Source organism: Danio rerio, chromosome 5, assembly GCF_052040795.2.
Source record: "Danio rerio strain M-AB ecotype USA chromosome 5, GRCz13ab, whole genome shotgun sequence".
Taxonomy (NCBI): domain Eukaryota; kingdom Metazoa; phylum Chordata; class Actinopteri; order Cypriniformes; family Danionidae; genus Danio; species Danio rerio.
In genome coordinates this window covers 77,297,293-77,318,029 of record NC_141025.1, presented here as the reverse complement: position 1 = coordinate 77,318,029, position 20,737 = coordinate 77,297,293, and the positions used below count along the sequence as shown (strand labels likewise).

General features: G+C 38.5%; 1 protein-coding gene across 15 annotated transcripts; it reads right to left on the bottom strand.

The window, feature by feature from the left end:
* Nucleotides 1-3,029: 3,029 nt before the first annotated feature.
* On the bottom strand, nt 3,030-17,764 carry dnajc25 (DnaJ (Hsp40) homolog, subfamily C, member 25). 15 transcript variants are annotated; one of them, XM_087251030.1, is made up of 6 exons: nt 17,447-17,764; nt 11,683-11,835; nt 8,883-9,353; nt 5,749-6,496; nt 4,439-5,027; nt 3,030-4,312 (listed from the first exon to the last, which is right to left on the bottom strand). In XM_087251030.1, the coding sequence occupies exons 1-4, from the start codon at nt 17,732-17,734 to the stop codon at nt 6,374-6,376; spliced, it is 1,035 nt and encodes a 344-aa protein (XP_087107156.1). In that variant the 5' UTR covers nt 17,735-17,764; the 3' UTR covers nt 3,030-4,312; nt 4,439-5,027; nt 5,749-6,373.
* Between the last annotated feature and the right edge of the window lie 2,973 nt (nt 17,765-20,737).

The window sequence follows — 20,737 nt, the reverse complement described above, 5'->3', positions numbered from 1 at the left end:
AAATGTATTAGTAATCATTTATTCCTGAACAAATGATAAAAGTTCAATACTTCCCTTTATCATTGCATCATTTGACCCCTGAGAAGCATCTGCAAAGCAATGATTTTTTGCATATCTGCTGCTGAAGTGTCAAATATACGAGATTTTGAGCAGATTGGTGTGTTTTGTGCGGGTACACTGACCTGCCACTGACCTGAATACAGCAGAGAGAGAGAGAGGCTTTAATCCTGATTATACACACATCATTCAATCCTCCAACATGCTGGAAAACACTCCACCATTCCCCATAATCTTTCAGCGTCTGACTGACACACATTCACTTCAGTGACAGCGTGCACACAACAACATACGGTGGAGTAAATTATCCTGAGCCTTTAAATGAAATCAAGACCGAAACACGTTTGCATGATCTAAATATAGCACCGAATATGTTTATATAAGTAAACTCCATCCATGATGTCAGCATCGCGTTATATTTTAGGAATTGACAATAATCCTGCATCGTTTTTTAGGCTCTGCTAGTGTTTCATTAAACCACGGTCAATCAATATGTCGAAGATTGACAAACACTTCAAATTTAAGGCTAATACTATGATCAAAATAGGGGTATGGAGCCCTTAACGGGACAAATAAAATCCAGAATGAACCAAAATATTAGATTGGCGCAGTAGGTAGTGCTGTCGCCTCACAGCAAGAAGGTCTCTAGGTCGCAGGTTCGAGCCTCGGCTGAGTGAGTTGCTGTTTCTGTGTGGAGTTTGCATGTTCTCCCATGCGTTCAGGTGCTCCGGTTTTCCCCAGAGATTGGTTGCGGCTGGAAGGGCATCCGCTGTATAAAAAAGTGCTGGACAAGTTGGCGGTTCATTCCGCTGTGGTGACCCCGGATTAATAAAGGGACTAAGCTGACAAGAAAATGAATGAATTAAACATTAAATTTCTACAATTGTTTCTATTAACAATTCTGTTAGCATATGATTAAGTCTGATTTAAATACATTAAAAAACACTCTAATTACATTTATCACACATTAAAATTTGCTTTCACTTTCACATGTTTTTATTGAGTGTGTGTGTCAGTACGTTAGTGTTCAGACTGACTCCTCACGTTTGTGTGTTTCTCAAAGGCTTATAAAAAGGAGCAGGAGGAGGAGATGAAGATGAAGATGGCCACAGACTCGCGATGGAAACGCTACATTTTTCTGCATAGTTTCTGCATTTTGTGTTTTCTGTTTATTTACAGTTGTGAATTGCATTATGGGATAATTTCTGCTCTGTCCACTTTTGATGCTGAAAGTTCAACTCTACAGTTTAACAAAGCAACTTTTATTGACATTTTAGTAGTTTGAAATAATATAGTGTATAATATAGAGAGGAATAAGTCGGTAAAATAACAAAAAATGCACTGGCAGTTTATTACAAGGTGTTTGTAGCGTAATATACAACACCAACCCAGACAATATAGCACTACAAACTATTAAAAATATAAATAAAAGTCACTTATATTAAGGTTAAAAGTTGTTGGAAGAAAGATCAAGATCACATAACACAATTTAAAAGCATAAATAAATGGGGAAAATGTTACAAATGTTTGACGAGTATTAGTCTTCTAATATTTTCCTGTGCATTTTACAATACAATAGAAGAAGTGATCATTGAGGTTGTGCTGTAGAATCAGCTTGGCTTCCTGATAAGCACAATAGTGACCTCAAGTGGTGATCTGGAGTCACAGCAAATCGCTCTGAACTGTTTGTGTACTGATTCAAATGTTTCGTACAACTATTAATCAGTATAAACTCCTTGTTTAGATTCAAACTTCTATTTTTTGTATTATAAAAAATAATAACTTCTTGTTGTTGTTATTGTTATTATTACTGACCTATTTATTGCAGCATATAAAAAATGTAAAAAACGCTGGGTTCCACACAATTCCTTTAGGTTGCCTCAACGCTCAACAAAGTTGTTTTTACGAATGTAAGTGGAGTGAACATAAAACTAAATAATTGTGTTGATTCAGCTCTTTTTAAATAAGTACAGCAGGACAAATAAGTATTGAACACCTTACCATTTTTCTGAGAAAATATTTCTAAAGGGGCCATTGACTTTAAATTTTTAAGTCGACCAAAAAAAAATCCAGATATGCAGAGGAAACAAATCTAATTAGTTTACTAATGAAGTTCTGTGTAGTAAAATAAAATGACACAGAGAAAAAGGTATTGAACACATGAAGAACGGGAGGTGTAGAAAAGCAGTGAAAGCCCAGACAGCAGCTGAAATCTCTTAGTAGTTCCTCCTTCCTCAGTGTAAATGAATATCAGCTTCTTCAGTCCAACATCTACATTAGCAGGAGGATGAAGATGAACCAGGGTGGACATTTCAGCAAGACAGTGATCCAAAACACAGCCAAGGAGGCTCTCAGATGCTTTCAGAGAAAGAAAATCAAGCTGTAGAATGGCCCAGCCATTCATCAGCTTTAATTTTGCTATTAGACTGATAATGATGATATTAAAAATACTAGCATTTATCGGCCAATATCGGTATGGCAGCAGATATATCACGTGTTAAAGAACTTAATCGATATACCGATAACTTTTTAAATTTGGATGCCGATTGCTGATATATAGGTGTAAATAGTACAATTCTTTATTTTCAATTTTGCTTTAAGACTGATTATGATATTATTGAATAAATTAGCATTTATCGGCCGATATCGGTATGGCAGCTGGTATATTATTTGTTAAGAACTGCTTTAATTGTGTATTTCTAAACTACGTGTAATGCCCTGGATGGAGGAAATAATTTTTAACTGATATACCGATAACTCTTTAAATTTGGAGGCTGATTGCTGATATATGTGTAAATAATACACAATTCATCAGCTTTAATTTTGTTATCGGAGTAATAATGATAATATTAAAAATAACAGCATTTATCGGCCGATATCGGTATGGCTGCCGATATTTCATGAATGATTTCGATTCCAGAAATCAAGGCATTTTAAATGAGATGCAATTCAATCAATCAATATCTGAGCTCTTTTTCTAGTTTGGTTTTATTCCAATTTATTCCAGACTGCATGAAATAATCCAACTGAGTGTATAAAAAGTGACATTATTCATATTTTGTGCTCCTTCCCCAGTATATATTTTCAATGATTGTCTCTCTTCTAGACAGACTTAACAACAGAAATAACAATTTCCTACAAGTGAGGCCAAGAAACATTAAACAGAAGTGAATTACAGAGATGATAAGCATTGATAAAAGGCACGTTGTCATAAATAAAACACCTCGAATCTCTTGATGGTTATGGATTGATGGTGTAATAAATTACAAATGTATTATTAATCGTCTACAGGCTGTCATGAAGTCCTGCTAAGCTATAAAACTTCACTGAAAGTCTGCAAATGAGTACATTTATACTTGCAAATCAAAGTGAAAGAGAAAGAAAAAAACATGCCTTCAAATACAGTACACAAGAAAACATTGGATGACGTGATATTAAAGGGGCAGTTCACCTCAAAATGAACATTTATTTACACACACTCATGCCGTTCTCAACTTTTTGTTATGGTTTTGTTTTCTGTTTGAACACAAATGAAGATATACTGAAGAATGCTGGGACAAACAGCCATTAACATTCACAGTAAACACATAAAATACTATTAAAGTCAATGTTTTATTTAACATTCTTCAGTATATCTTTCTGTTAAACACAAAGGATGATATTCTGAAGATTAGGGGGGGGTGCAATTGACTCCAATAGTATTTTTGTTGTTGTTTTTACTATGTATGTTAATGTATGTTTCTTAACACATTCTACAGTATGTCTGTCTTTAAATTCAACAGAAGAAAGAAACTCAGGTTTAGAACAAGTTGAGGACGAGCAAACAATGACAGAATTAAATTTTTGGATGAACTGTTCCTTTAAGACGGGTGTCAAACTCAATTCCTGGAGGGCCGCAGCCCTGCACAGTTTAGTTCCAACCCTGCTTCAACACACTTACAGGTAGTTTTCAAACAAGCCTGAAGGACTCAATTAGTTTGATCAGGTGTTTTTAATTAGAGTTGGAACTAAACTGTGCAGAGCTGCTGCCCTTAAGGAATCGAGTTTGACATCCCTGCTTTAAGAAGTAGTATTGTCACAATACTGGAATTCAATACCAATTCAACATCCCGCTATCATTTGAGCGCATTCTTAAACAGTGCTGATTTGCCATTGTGTTTACGTGCTCAACAGAAATGACTGTGATTGGCCGTGAAGGTCATCGGTTCACCAAACTCACCGCTGTTTACTGAGTGTAACAATAGATACAGGGACACTGGAGTGTTTTAAAGCAGTGAAGATCAGCTGGTCTGTTTACAAGCTGACATACGAGCGATCCGCTGATGAATCGACTGATCTTCACAGCTTTAAAGTGCTCCAGTGTGCCTATATTTGAGGTTACACTCAGTAAACAGCCTTGTACATTTATATTTGTAAATGAAAAAGAAGAAACAAAGTTCACCTAAAAATGTACATTTATTTACTCACACTCAAGCAGATCTTGACTTTTAATAAGGGTTTCTACTTTCTGTTGAACACAAATGAAAATACACTGAAGAATGCCTGGACAAAACAGTCATTAACATTCATAGTAAACTCATAAAATACTATTAAAGTCGATGTTTTATTCAGCATTTTTCAGTATATCTTAATGTTGTACACAAATGCAGATATTCTGAAGATTGGGTGGCTTTAATAGTACTTTTTTGTTTTTACTATGGAGTTTAATGGCTGTTTTTCAATGCATTCTTTAGTATGTCTGTCTTTGTGTTCAACAGAAGAAACTCAAGTGGAGGATGAGCAAACAATGACAGAATTTTAATTCATGGGTGAACTGTCCCTTTAAGAAGTAACATTCGACGCGTTCTTTAACAGCGATGATTTGCCATTGTGTTCACATGCTCAACAGAAATGACTGTGATTGGCCGTGAAGGTCATCAGTTCACCAAACTCACCGCTGTTTACTGAGTGTAACCATAGATACAGGGACACTGGAGTGTTTTAAAGCAGTGAAGATCAGCTGGTCTGTTTATAAGCTGACATATCAGCGATCCGCTGATGAATCGACTGATCTTCACAGCTTTGAAGTGCTCCAGTGTCCCTATATTTGAGGTTACACTCAGTAAACAGCCTTGTACATTTATATTTGTAAATGAAAAAGAAGAACAAACATGCCATTAGGGGCAGTTCACCTAAAAATGTACATTTATTTACTCACACTCAAGCAGATCTCGACTTTTAATAAGGGTTTCTACTTTCTGTTGAACACAAATGAAAATACACTGAAGAATGCCTGGACAAAACAGCCATTAACATTCATAGTAAACTCATAAAATACTATTAAAGTCGATGTCTTATCCAGCATATCTTGATGTTGTACACAAATGCAGATATTCTGAAGATTGGGTGGCTTTAATAGTACTTTTTGGTTTTTACTATAGAGTTTAATGGCTGTTTTTTAATGCATTCTTCAGTATGTCTGTCTTTGTGTTCAACAGAAGAAACTCAAGTGGAGGATGAGCAAACAATGACAGAATTCAAATTCATGGGTGAACTGTCCCTTTAAGAAGTAACATTCGACGCGTTCTTTAACAGCGATGATTTGCCATTGTGTTCACATGCTCAACAGAAATGACTGTGATTGGCCGTGAAGGTCATCGGTTCACCAAACTCACCGCTGTTTACTGAGTGTAACAATAGATACAGGGACACTGGAGTGTTTTAAAGCAGTGAAGATCAGCTAGTCTGTTTACAAGCTGACATACGAGCGATCCGCTGATGAATCGACTGATCTTCACAGCTTTGAAACGCTCCAGTGTCCCTGTATCTATGGTTACACTCAGTAAACAGTGGTGAACTGATGACCTTCACAGCCAATCACAGTCATTTCAGTTGAGCAAGTGAACACAATGGCAAATCAGCACTTTTAAGGACGCACTCAACAGAGCTCAAATGTGACCGGGAAATGGACGTTTTTAAAATTTCAGTATTGATTAGGATTCCAGTATCATGACAACACTATTAAGAAGACAAAACCTTCAGAAGTAGAACTGAGGCGTTTTACCAACTGTAACACTGGGTTTCTATTATGATCACGTCCTTCTGTGTAAAACAACCTTCAATGTTTTTGAGATTGGTTTTCCAGCACTGGATCAGTCTCTTCCTCGTTATGCAATGACGGATAAATCGAACGATCCTCCATTAAGTACAATCAAAAAGCCTTTACTTATTAGTCTCATTTAACATGAGAAAAGGCAACCGTACACTGTAAACGAGTGCGAGGGAGCGCTGTGTAATGACACACGCACACACACGAGCTGTAAATGTCTGAGTGAGGTCAATCGTCTGCAAAAGTAATGCGTCCAGGCCCTTCGCTCTTCATCCAGCGCCGGTAGCGTTTCCATCGCGAGTCTGTGGCCATCTTCATCTTCATCTCCTCCTCCTGCTCCTTTTTATAAGCCTTTGAGAAACACACAAACGTGAGGAGTCAGTCTGAACACTAACGTACTGACACACACACTCAATAAAAACATGTGAAAGTGAAAGTCGTCACGCATATTGGCATATACTGTTGAATCAGAATTATTCGCCCCCTCTATATTTTTTATGTTTAATGGAGAGTAGATTTTTTTCAACACATTTCTAAACATAAGTTTTAATAACTAATTTCTAATAACTGATTTATTTTATCTTTGCCATATTGACAATAAATAATATTTGACTAGATATTTTTCAAGACTTGGGTTCATTAGGGTAAAATTAGGGCAATTAGGCAAGTCATTGTATAACAGCGGTTTGTTTTGTAGACTAATATATAATACTATTTTTAAAATATTTTAAAAAAATTAAGAACTGCTTTTATTCTAGCTGAACTACAACAAAATAGACTTTCTCCAGAAGAAAAAATATTATCAGACATGCTGTGAAAAAATCCTGAATCTGTTCAACAATATTTGGGAAATATTTGAAAAATAAATTCACAGGAGGACAAATAATTTTGATGTCAACTGTATATATAGGCAGTATATATAGGCAATATAGACTACTAGCTGACTAATAAAGGTGTGTGAAGAAATTTGGACACCCTATTGAATAAATTTCATAGTTTTCAGGATATAAGGGGAAAAAAACTATATGACCATTAGTGTTGGTCATTTAAGGTTATTTTTTTAATTAGGAGCTGACAAAGACCAGATAACTTTTGGTTTCTTGGTATGGAAAACAAACATTTTATAGGGTGTCATAACTTTTTCAGTGATTCTTAATAAGACTTAAATTATTTACAAAAAGAATCATATAATCTTGAAGCTTACGATTACATTTTGTTAAATTAGAAATGTATTTACAATGAATTCATATTTTAAATATTTAATATTAATGATAATGTTTAGATTGCTGTTTTAATAATGTGCTAGCTCACACTTCTGAGCCTGTCACTCAATTAGCATAATATATAAAATCAAATGTGCGTATATATATATATATATATATATATATATATATATATATATATATATATATATATATATATATATATATATATATACTTATTTATACAACAGTTCTTTCTGGTTCTTAAATCTGATTGGCTGACAGCCGTGAGATATTTTGCCAGTAACAGCACACAAAGGCCTCTTTAACTTTGTGTATTACTCCGCCCACAAACAAGCAGAGAGACACTACATTTTGACAAACATTCCTGCTGTTAGGCAACAAAATGTACTTTTTTAGGCTATTTAAGTCAAGAATGTAGTTGTTTAGATTGCAACTCTGCAATTTATTTACAAGGATAGTGCCTATTTTTAAATATCATATCTGAGAGACAGCGTGTTGATGTCAATTAGTCAAAGACAGTTGTAGTTTTCTATTCACAAGATTGCGCCAGGACCGCATAATAAGCTTAGAAGATTAAAACTGTTAAGCGTGAATAAGAAGCGGAAAAACGGAAGCGTCACGGTTTTTAAGGTGGACCGAAAAGAGCTAATGAGAAGCTGCGAATAAGAGGTTGGATTCATCCTCGTTCCTCTTTAACGCAAACACAACAGCAGTCTGGAATGGCTGCGCTGCTTTTTTTCGGGGTTAATTATTGTGATCTCCCGATTGCACCAAAGAAATATAGAGGAATCTCTGTAGACCAGGGGTGGCCAATCCTGTTCCTGGAGATCTACCTTCCTGCAGTTTCAGTTGCTACCCTTATCAAACACACCTGTCTGTAATTATCAAGTGGATTTCAGGTCCTAATTAATTGGTTCAGGTGGGTTTGATCAGGGTAGGAGCTGAACTGTATAGGAAGGTAGATCTCCAGGAACAGGATTGAGCACCACTGCTGTAGACTGATGGCATTTCACACCGTTCAACCTCATAATCTTAAAATGCAAAGTAAAATCACCTGTTTTGTCTTCATTTTAGACATTACGCTAGAGAATCATTCAAACACTAGCTCTAAAGTGACGTTAGAGAAGTAACAAGGGTTTCTGCTGTTCTGAAATCACCTACAGACGTGAATGAACGACGGAAGAAAGTAGTTCCTCTTACAAAAGCGTTTTTGAGACTCTCCATGTTTGATTTTCTTTTTTATACACATGATTATGCCATCGAACTGTTGTATAAATGCAATATCATACGAGTAGCAGTGTGATATGGCTGTAAATCGTCACTGGCGGGACACTAAGGCACTCGGCCTACTTTATTTCACATGTTTATAAATGTCCTTCTTGTTTTTCTTGTGCTGATATGTATGCATGCATGTACCCCTGAGCTCCTTTTAACCACAAAAAAAATTCCTTGTGTGTCTGCGCACACATAAATCTCCTTCTGACTCTGAGAAAAGAGAAATCATCTCAAACCTCGTAATTCTCCTTGATCCAGAGCTGCTGCTTAAGGAACGTCTCTATCAGGCTGTTCTCCAGACTGTCGAACTGAGCCTGAGACATCTTCATGTACTTGCGGATGATGTAAAGTCTCTCCTCCTCTCCATACTCCTCTCCGCGAATGGTGAAACGGTAAAACCATGAGAAATTCCACGCCACGTATGTGCACAGATGGTACGGGAACAGAACAATTTTACACAGCAGAATGTCAGACACATTGGGTTTCTGATAGCCGCCCTTGATGTCTATTTTATTCTTGATGATGTCTCGAATGATCTGCTCCTCTTCCTCTCGGATCTCCTCTTTGGATCGCCGGTTTTTGCCCTTCTCTTTGGTTCTGTTCAGCAGACCCTGCTGCTTGGCCAGTTCTGTAGCCTGGATGCGATATTTGGGAACGGTCATAAGGTAGTTGATGGCTTCTGTGTAGCTGCTCCACCAGCTGTAATACTGCACACACACATAAACACTTCTGTGAGGCCTACGGTTATTCAATCTGAAGGTACCTTTAGATTAATCAAATAATAACTTGAGTTAATGCACATTTTCATACATCATTCATATTGATCTTTCAGAAATTACTTACAAAATCAGTTTAAATGAGAAAAAAATAATAATTGGAGAAATTGATGGCACTCTAGGCCAGAGTTTAACAGAAGATGGCACTCTAGGCTAGGCTCATTTTGAACAGCATACAATACTAGTTAAAAACTAGACTAGAGCAACATCAGCTGGAAATAAACTAGCCTAGATCACTATCTGCCGATAAAAATAACTAGCTTAGAGTGCTATCTGCACTTAAAAAGTAGCCTAGAGCACCATCCGCTTTTGGGAAAACTAGCCTGCAAAAGTCATTTGCTGTAAAACAAAAAAATAAATAAAATAAAATAAAAAAATAACCTAGAGTGCCATCTGCTGTTAAAAACTAGCCAAGAGAACCATCTGCTGATAAAAAAACTAGCCTAGAGCACCATCTCCTGGTAAAAACTAGCCTAGATCGCCATCTGTTGGTAAAATCTAGCCTAGAGTGCCATCTGCTGGTAAAAACCAGCCTAGAGCGCAACATGCTGGTAAAAAAATACTAGTCTAGAGCTCCAACTGCTGGTAAAAACTAGCATAGATCACGATCTCCTGGTAAAAACTAGCTTAGATCGCCAACTGCTGGTAAAAACTAGCCTAGAGCACAGTCTGCTGGTAAAATCTAGCCTAGAGTGCCATCTGCTGGTAAAAACCAGCCTAAAGCCCAACATGCTGGTAAAAAAATACTAGTCTAGAGCACCATCTGCTGGTAAAAACTAGCCTAGAGCGCAACACGCTGGTAAAAAAAATACTAGCCTAGATCGCGATCTCCTGGTAAAAACTAGTCTAGAGCACCGTCTGATGGTAAAAACCAGCCTAGAGCACCGTCTGCTGGTTAAAATCTAGCCTAGAGCACCGTCTGCTGGTAAAAACAAGCCTCGAGCACCGTCTGCTGGTAAAAACAAGCCTAGAGCACCGTCTGCTGGTAAAAACTAGCCTAGAGCACCGTCTGCTGGTAAAAACAAGCCTAGAGCACCGTCTGCTGGTAAAAACAAGGCTAGAGCACCGTCTGCTGGTAAAAACAAGTCTAGAGCACCGTCTGCTGGTAAAAACAAGTCTAGAGCACCGTCTGCTGGTAAAAACAAGCCTAGAGCACCGTCTGCTGGTAAAAACAAGCCTAGAGCACCGTCTGCTGGTAAAAACTAGCCTAGAGCACCGTCTGCTGGTAAAAACTAGCCTAGAGCACCGTCTGCTGGTAAAAACTAGCCTAGAGCACCGCCTGCTGGTAAAAACAAGCCTAGAGCACCGCCTGCTGGTAAAAACAAGCCTAGAGCACCGCCTGCTGGTAAAAACAAGCCTAGAGCACCGTCTGCTGGTAAAAACAAGCCTAGAGCACCGTCTGCTGGTAAAAACAAGCCTAGAGCACCGTCTGCAGGTAAAAACAAGCCTAGAGCACCGTCTGCTGGTAAAAACAAGTCTAGAGCACCGTCTGCTGGTAAAAACAAGCATAGAGCACCGTCTGCTGGTAAAAACAAGCCTAGAGCACCGTCTGCTGGTAAAAACAAGCCTAGAGCACCGTCTGCTGGTAAAAACAAGCCTAGAGCACCGTCTGCTGGTAAAAACAAGCCTAGAGCACCGTCTGCTGGTAAAAACAAGCCTAGAGCACCGTCTGCTGGTAAAAACAAGCCTAGAGCACCGTCTGCTGGTAAAAACAAGCCTACTGCTGGTAAAAACAAGCCTAGAGCACCGTCTGCTGGTAAAAACAAGCCTAGAGCACCGTCTGCTGGTAAAAACAAGCCTAGAGCACCGTCTGCTGGTAAAAACAAGCCTAGAGCACCGTCTGCTGGTAAAAACAAGCCTAGAGCACCGTCTGCTGGTAAAAACTAGCCTAGAGCACCGTCTGCTGGTAAAAACAAGCCTAGAGCACCGTCTGCTGGTAAAAACAAGCCTAGAGCACCGTCTGCTGGTAAAAACAAGCCAAGAGCACCGTCTGCTAGTAAAAACAAGCCTCGAGCACAGTCTGCTGGTAAAAACTAACTTTAGTGCCATCTGCTGTTCTCAGAAAAATTTTCAAAAAAAATCTCAAACAATTTTTACAATTACCTAAAATTACAATGTATAATATATAAAAGCCATTTTTGTCCATTTTGTGTCACACATGTTCTGGTCACATTAAAGGGTAGGGAGTCTAGGGAGATTTACAGATGCAAGTGAGCCAAAATAGATGTCCTGAACACTTTGTGATGAGAGATCTACTTACCTGAAACAATGAGATTGCACAAATAGTTACGAGAATCACTATCCTAACGTCTACTTTGGGAGCGAGTCTTCTCCTGTAGTAGGTGTAGTAGTGGCTGTAGTATTCCTCTGGGTGATCCAGCATATAGTCATAGTCCTTACGTAACTCTTCATCCTGAAAGCACAATATTTTAAAAAATTATTAATCTTTTGCACAAAAAAATGATGGTGAAGACAAATGCAATGTTTTAACGACGTTCTTTTTCTTTATAAGCATTGAAAATTTTACAATACTAGGGAGAAAAATTTTAAAAACTGTCAATGGAGGGACAGAGAGCTCCAGGATTTCATCTAAAATATCTTAATTAGTGTTCTGAAGAAGAACGATTGACTTACAAGTTTGGAGCAACGTGAGGGTGAGTAATTAAATGATACAATTTTAGCTGCTATGATGTGTTAAACATTACTTTAAAAAAAATTAAATGTAAACTAATATGCACGTCATTTACGGCTCGTTTCCACTGAGTGGTACGGTACGGCACAGTTTTGTTCTGTACGCTTTTATGGTTGTTTACACTGTAAATCGAACCGTTCCACTTTTTCGGCACACTTTCAAAAGGCTACCAAACCAAGGTTATTATAGTTAACGAAAACTAACGAAAAAACGAAAACTAAAATGTAAAATATTTGTCGTTAACTGAAATAAAAACGACAAACTGTATTGCGTACATACAAAACTAATTGAAACTAACTAGAATTATAGCAAAAACCTCCTTCGTTTTCGTATTTGTAAATGTATGTAATGCATAATCTTACTGTAAGCCTTTTAGAAGTAAATATAATCATGGAAACCTATGATAAAAATATCCTCATTTAGAAAAAAAACTGAAACTAATACTGAAACTAATAAAAACTAAAACTAAGACATTTTAAAATATAGAAACTAATAAAAACTAAGAAATGTACCTCTAAAACTAATTAAAACTAACTGAATTTGAAAACAAAAAGTCAAAACTAAATAAAAACTAAAACTGATAAAAAAAATCTAAAACTATGATAACCTTGTACCGAACTCGAGAAAGGGTACTTAAAGGCGGAGCTAGACGCGCAACTGAACACTATTGGTTTACAGAGATACATCCTTCGCTTACGCAACAAGCCAGAATGAAAACAAAAGAGCAGCCATGTTTGAAATACACAGCAGAAGATTACAGCGGAATTATATATACATATAATAACGAGTCATGGTCGACCCGGGCTCAAACAAACCTTGTCGTTGCCTTGATGAACAGCCACAAAGCCAGGGATTAGAGCAGAATCTACCCTGTGCCTCGTAGTTTTTTACAAGCCAGTCTGAAGTGCGAGTGGTTGCGCTTTCTTGCTTGCGCTCGCCGCGCGTCTATATCTGACATAAACTTCTTGAGCTGATGATAATAACGTGCGCCTGGTTATTGACAAGCTTCGGAAACCCGATTCTGCCAGACACTGACAAATGCAAGAGTGAAGCGCAGAAAAAAGGAGAAGCCGGGGAAAAAAGGAGCAGTGGCGTAGCGGATGGGCCCGCAGGGCACGCACCGCGGGGGGGCCCCGCGTGATTAGGGGGCCCTGCGTCGTCGCGATTTTCAATAATTGAAAATCAACCGGCAACCGCAATAATCAAACTCTTGGGAACAACTGTGGTCGGAACCAAAGTTCACAGGTCTGTGTTCTCTGAACACCTCTCAAGCGGTGGACTACTTCATTCTGATTGCTTGCCGCCAATGTTGCCAACTTAGCGACTTTGTCACTAGATTTAGCCACTTTTCAGACCCCCCTAACGACAAATCTAGCGACTTTTTAGTGTGTTATTGGAGATTTTTTTAGACTGTCATTTGTCCATACTGTACCGTCCCTACTCTTCTCAACGAGCTGCGTGTGATGCCGCCGGCCCCTCCCCCGCCTCACAGCACTGACAGGCGGCCCAGTCAGTCCTCTACAGCAGCCTCTCTCATCTGCAGCCCGAGAGCAGATCACCCCTCTGCGTACCGACGACAAATGATTTAGCACAGGCAGTGTGAAGGTATTTCCCTTGTACAGTCAAACCGATCTACTTCTCCTTTATTTTAACAATTTAATTGGACCGTTTATTCTTTTCTTGTTCACAATCACAGATATTTTAGTGACAGTTTCTGAATTTGTCTGAGTTTATTACACATGAGAGATTACTGCACATTCACTACACATCTATAATGACATGCTGTATTCAAACAGCATTAAGTTTAGTTAAATAAACATGCTTATATAAAGTGTAGTTCAATTATAAATTTCCCTTTATTAACCATAGGCTGTAAAACAAACAGAAACGGTAAAACGTGATGACGTCAGTGATATGCAAATTGGCGTATGACGTATCCCCCACCCCCCCCCCCCCCCCCCCTTCATCAGGGGGCCCCGTCAGCGATCCCTGCAGGGGGGCCTCCGCATTTTGCGCTACGCCACTGAAAAGGAGCACATTATTTCTTCAGCAAACGTGAACAAACTGCCTTGTTTTATTTTTTATCATCACCTTCTGGAGTAATATGAACTGCGAATGATGGAGTGACTCTCTAACAGAGGCTACACGTACTGATGAAGATTACACACACAGATGAGAGGTTTGCACTGACTGTAGGCTATATTTTGTGTTGTTTTGAACCGAATTAAGGACGAAATGTATGGTGTGTGTAGTTTTTCTGTAGTTGGTAACATATCAGAGACTGTAAAGGGCTGTATGTGTTCATATATGTTCATTTATATATTTAATATAATTACAGACGTTACAGTAGGCTATTTCGCACTGTCATTGATCTGCAGTTATAATCGAATCATGTTCATAGAGAAGTTAGTAATAAACATTTATAAACAAGTATTTGTGTATGATGCATCTGTTTTGTGAAAAGTGCTTCTCATATAACATGTGAACGATCCGTACAGCTTTACTGTAGACATTTCCTCGAGCGAGAATGATGTTGACTGAAATTTTCTATCATTCACCATGCCCACTATTGATACCCTTTTAGTAGTGGAAACGCAAGCCTGATAAAGATGACCCGTACCAACCAGTACCGTACCACTCAGTGGAAACGGGCCATTGGGGAATGTGCGCCATCATAGCTGAATCTGCATAGTCCCTCTATTCATTATTTACATTTCTGATGAAACTGGGCTGGAGTGACATTCAGATACAGATAAGAGAGTCAAAGCAACCCAGGTCAATACAGCCTGTGTGTACAAGATTCAAGTTTAGGGAAGTGAAGTTCCCCAATAAAGTTTCACTACATTAGTAAAGTTTACCAGCATGATAACAATGACAATGTTTAATAATTAGGGATGTAACGGTATCAGAATTTCACGGTACGGTAATACCTCGGTATGAATGTCACGGTACGGTATTTATTGAATCATTTACAGGAAAAAACTAAACTTATGAAAATTCTCCAAAAAAGTGCCAAAAGTGTCAATGACATACAAATTAGCCATCTATCTGTAAGCTTTGAAACAGGAACTTCAATTTTAATAACAAAAAAATATTAAACCATGTAAAAAAATAAAGTTTCAATTTAGTATTGTTGAAAACTCATCACATTCAACATTTAATCACTCACTTAGATAGAGATGGGTTTTAAGGAAAATTATCATATAAATATAATCTGGTAAAAGCTGGTATCTCTGGGCATTTACAATGTCCCCTGCAACAGAAAAAAACTCTCATTTGGGACTGAGGTTTCTGGGACAAGAGAGATATGACTTGGCCCAGGTTGACAGCAGTGGGTAACGTTGTGCATTGTCTTTCCCCCGCTTGAGAGGACAAACCATGAGTAAGATAGAGGTCTCATGTCTGCATCAATCTGAACAGTGTGCTGACAACACCGCTATTCAGTACGCGCGCGGCGACAACACCCGCTTTAGAGTTTTCCAGCTCTTTTTAATCCCCGCTTCTAGCAGCACACTCCATTTCCGCGTTACTGGATCTGTAGCGACAACAGACCGCAAGGGATGATGGTCAAGCATGGGCTGATGGGAATTGTAGTTTCCGCTTCCTCCCGTTCGCTTCATTCGCCTGAGCAAATTTTCTCAGAAGAACTATAGTTTTACCGAGTCATGCGACTACGGTAATATCGAAAAAAATTAATATTGCGGTATGACGGTATTTACAATACCGTTACATCCCTATTAATAATACATTAATTTAACTTAAAAATTAGTTTAATAATATAATATTTTTAGTTTAAAATCTGCTTGAAAACAAAGTTGTTGTTTTTTTTGACAACACGGTTACAATTAAAATAGAATATTAAGTAGGGGCGGAGATTTATTTTTACGCTCATTTCATCATTTTCATCTTTCACTTGGATCAAGCTAATGGCTAGAGGGGCGTGGCTAAGCATATTTCGGCCAATCTGTCAAACGAACGTCATCAGCGAAAGACAGATTGATTTTTCACCTAAAGACCAGCAATGTGCACTAGCGAAATACACATTATACATTTGATTTCATGCAGTCTTTAATGCACATTCTCTCTGAAGTAAAAATTTAAAGTAAAAAGTTGATGAAGAGAGATAAGGACAGAGTAGATCCCCCACTTTTAAAAAACAGCCAATAGTCGGTGCAATAGCCTAGTGGTTAGTGCGCCGACATATGGTGCAATAGCACGTCAGGGCGTCGCGAGTTCAAATCCCGGCTCGTGATATTACCCTACCCCCTCTCTCTGTTTTGTTTTGAGGCATGTCAGATACTAGAGAGCATTTGATAGCCTTTGAGAGCATTTTATTATTATTAATTCAATGCCACAAAAACAAGAGGCAGTCCATTTCATGTAGTTTTCTAAAAAAGGAAAAAAATATATACTTTACATGAAGTTAAATGTTTTCAGAGCACTACATGTTTTCAGTGTTTTTTTTGTTTCGTGATTGTTCTAAAAGATTTACATATAATTTGAATTCATTCACAAAATGGGAAACGTTTGGTTTACACTGAGCCTACTGTTTCTTATGTGATATTTCTATGGTATTTCCCTAATAACAAATTTTTATAAATTAAATTAAAATGTGTTGTCTTTTACAGTTTATATTCTCATTATCTGAGTAAAACAGTACACCAAATAAACAAATTTCTATCTTAAACTCCATTTTATTTGATTTTTTAAATAAACAATTAAAAATCTTTTCAAAATATTTTTGAGTAAATGCAATGAAAAAATGATGCAAGTTTGTTTCTTTTTCTTGACTGGTCAGAAGATTTGATGAGATACTGAAGTATGAAGTGACGTGAAAAGAACCATTGACATATTTGGTGGAAAGCTGCAATCTTTTGGGTGTTTATATCATGTTTAACTGAGGTAAAGTTTGTTTTATATTCGCACATTCAGAATTTCTCCTTAATAAAATCATTTCGAAAAGGTATTCTTTGGCAATTCTAAATAAGGAAATCATATTAGCACCCAATGACTATCAAAGAACAACACTGTTAACAGGCAATTATAGTGCTAATGTTATTTTCAAGTCATACTTGCATGCTAATTCAGACCGACCAATTAAAGTACATTGTTAAACAATATAGGGACCGTTAAATTAACAAATGTGCAAATATAAAACCAAATTTACCTTAATTCGTGGTTATATCTTCTATATTTTTGCACACTATAGATATCACTAAAACTTACATACTGATACGAATATTTACAAAGTTAATATATATAATTTCACCAGAACCTTGAAAATATCCCACAGAGACTTGAACGGAAACTTAAGGTTGTTTTCTAGCCTTACCTTAAGCGTCTCGTAAGCAGTGGCGACGAGCAGAAACTTTTGCTGGGCTGATTCCCGGGTGTCGTCGGTCTCCCCGGGCTGGAATCTGTCCGGGTGATACCTCCGCGCCAGCTGCCGGTAGGCGCGTCCGAGCTCCGCTTTACTGACGTCGCGCGAAACTCCCAGCACGTCATAACAGCTTTGAGTCCCGCAGTATAGTCCTTCAATGAGCGCGGAGACCGAGTGGAAACACAAAATAAACACAAGACAGATCCATAAAGTGAGTCTCAGCTCGATGGACGCGGCCATGTCAGCATTCTGAAGCTGCGGTCGCGCACTGATGACGTGTCGTACACGTGTTGAACAAGGCTCGACGTCAACTGACGCCTCATGAACAATTTGTGCAGAAATTTGTATTTTCATTTTCTAATAGAGAGTAAGCTGACTTTATTTCACTTCAGTTTTTTATTATGTTACGGTATTTATCAGCTCTGACCTCGAAGGCCCTTTATGCTTCTGACCCAAATCCAAAATCTTTTAATTTACGAATCTTGTGTTGCTTTTCTAATTAGACCAGTTACCATTACATAACCAAAACATTTTGTTGGAATAGACAAACTATATCACACACCCTAATGCTTTCCAAACTTTAGGCTAACTTAATGTTTGGGTGACTAGAAAGATTATAATTAATTAGCGTAATTATATAGGCTAGACTATAGTATAAGTATTATCATTATTATTTGCAAAATATTACAATAATATATTTAAAATTGTCAAAATAATTTGTTGTCTAGTAAATACGTTAGATTAAGGATTAAGGGTGTTGGTATTGATAGGCTAACGTTGGCTAACACACTGTAGTTCATTTCAGAATGGTTGCATCATTTGAAATATTTTATTTATTGATTTTATGCTTGAAAATATTTAGGTTTTTTGTTGGAGAAAATCAAGGCAGTCTTTAGTTTGAGTCTATGACACGCTAAACAAATTTACAGTAACCAAATATGTATTGCTATATACCCACAATGGCTCATTCTGAAAACGTAGCCCTATATACATTTCTGGAGATCGCGAATTAAGTATCCAGACACGTATGGTTGCATTTCGTTATTCGCAGTTCCTTTTCTCGCTAACCAGCTGACCCCTTACCTGCATATAGACTGCTTTCCCGCTAGTTTGTCCGATAGCTCGACATGTACGTTGGTGGACTAGAGATGCAGAGCAGAGTTGACCACGACGACGGGTTTACGAGTCTAACGAAGAACGGTTCCAGCAAACAGGTAAAACAAAAACAGAAGCCAAAAAATAAAATAAGTAAATAACAGGGTGAGAATGTGGTAAAATCTTTAAATGTGGTAAAAAGTGAGGCTTTTCTTTTTTTGGATTCCTTTTCAAAACACTGCGGTTGGGTTTAGGGAAGGGATCTGCGGGTCAATTGGTGCTTTTCAAAATACTATTGGTTGGGTTTAGAGAAGGGGAAGGGTGGGTGGATTGGTCGGTTGGTCAGTCAGTGAGTCAGTCGACAGTGGCCTCTGGCGGATTCACGAAAACAATAACTGCAAAAAAAAAACACAGCTCCTGGGACGTATTTTGCACTCTCCAGAAATGTATATAGGGGTATGTAATCAAAGTGAGCCAGGGTTGCTATATACGGAAGCTCCACAGGTTCAATATGCATGGCCGGGCTGCTATTTATCTTATTATTCAGTGCTAAAGTGCACCTGTTTTTTTGGTTGTTTTCAGACTTCCAATTCAATTGCCTACGGGAGACATGACTAATAATAATAAGCGGCAAAAAATGGTCAAACTGTTTACTATACAAAAGAGTATGTACATGAATATAAAAGTATCATAATATAATAAGAAAAGATCAGTTTGCAACGTGAAGCACCATAGTGAGTGATTTTTAACGTACAAAAATCAATGGAAGTGTATGAGACTGGACGTCTTGAGCTAAAAGGATTACAATGGCTTTGCCTTCTCATATGTGAAGAATAAGATCAATAGCCAAACTTTTGGCCAGTAGTGTCAATGTCAAACATTTATTTTCAAAGGTGCCAGCTGTGGAAATATTTGGCTGTGGACAATGTAAAACATTGATGAGTCCACCTTCACTATCTTTTCCACATCCAGGAGAGTTACAGTGTGGAGAGGCCCCAAAGAAGCGTACAACCCAAACTTTGGCCCAATGGTTTAAACATAGTATCCTGAAGTTTGCATCGTGTACAGGGCCGGCGCGTCCATAGAGGCGACCTAGGCGGCCGCCTAGGGCGGCAGTATAGAGAGGGCGGCATCCGCGACACCTCCCTTACCACCCGTGTCCTCAGTTATGTCCATGGCACCTCCCTCACCACCCACGTCCTCAGATATATTCATGCATAGACGACAGAATAGTGAGGGCGGCGTCAGCGACACCTCCATCAGCACCCGCGTGTCCTCAGTTATATCCGCGCATAGGGTGGCAGAATAGAGGTCCGCGACACCCGCGCGTCCTCGGTTATATCAGCGCATAGGGCGGCAGAATAGAGAGTGTGGTGTCCGCGACACCTCCCTCCCTCAGCACCCGCGCATTCTCAGTTATATCCGCGCATAGGGCAGCAGAATAGAGGTCCGCAACACCTCACTTCATTTTCATAACCGGTCACTTTCGTTTTCACATTGGGGTTGAGGGCGGCATGATCGTCCTCTGCCTAGAGCGGCAGTTCAGCTTGCTTCGGCCCTGATTGTGTATCAGAATGATAATGCACCAATAAACACAGCAAGACTGGTTACAGAGTGGTTGGATGAACATAAAAGCGAAGTTGAACATCTCCCATGGCCTGCACAGTGCCCAGATCTAAATATTATTGAGCCACTTTAGGGTGTTTAGGAGGAGTGAGTCAGGAAATGTTTTCCTCCACCAGCAATTAATATTAATAAACTTATAATGATAATAAAATTATAATACAGGGCGTCCCAGTGGCGCAGTGGGTAGCACGATCGCCTCACAGCAAGAAGGTCGCTGGTTTGAGTCCCGGCTTTCTGTGTGGAGTTTGCATGTTCTCTCCAGGTGCTCTGGTTTCCCTGACAGTCCAAACACATGTGGTACAGCTGAATTGAATAAACTAAATTGGCCATAGTGTATGAGTGTGTATGGGTGTTTCCCAGTACAGGGTTGCAGCTGGTTGGGCATCTTCTGCATAAAACATTCTGGAATAGCTGGCGATTCATTCCCCTGATAAATGAGGCCTAAGCTGAAGGAACATTAATGAATGAATAAACAAATAGCAGCTGCAATGCACCAACACAGATTTGCCAAACTATTTGAAA

Bases quoted from the DNA above. Each gene is read 5' to 3' on its own strand.
- dnajc25 (XM_087251023.1), bottom strand. From the start codon at position 17,734: ATGGCCGCGTCCATCGAGCTGAGACTCACTTTATGGATCTGTCTTGTG. The intron at 11,836-17,446 runs GTAAGGCTAGAA...TTGTGCTTTCAG, and splicing joins CTGCTTACGAGACGCTTAAG to GATGAAGAGTTACGTAAGGA. The intron at 6,497-8,882 runs GTTTGAGATGAT...TGTTTCTCAAAG, and splicing joins GGATCAAGGAGAATTACGAG to GCTTATAAAAAGGAGCAGGA.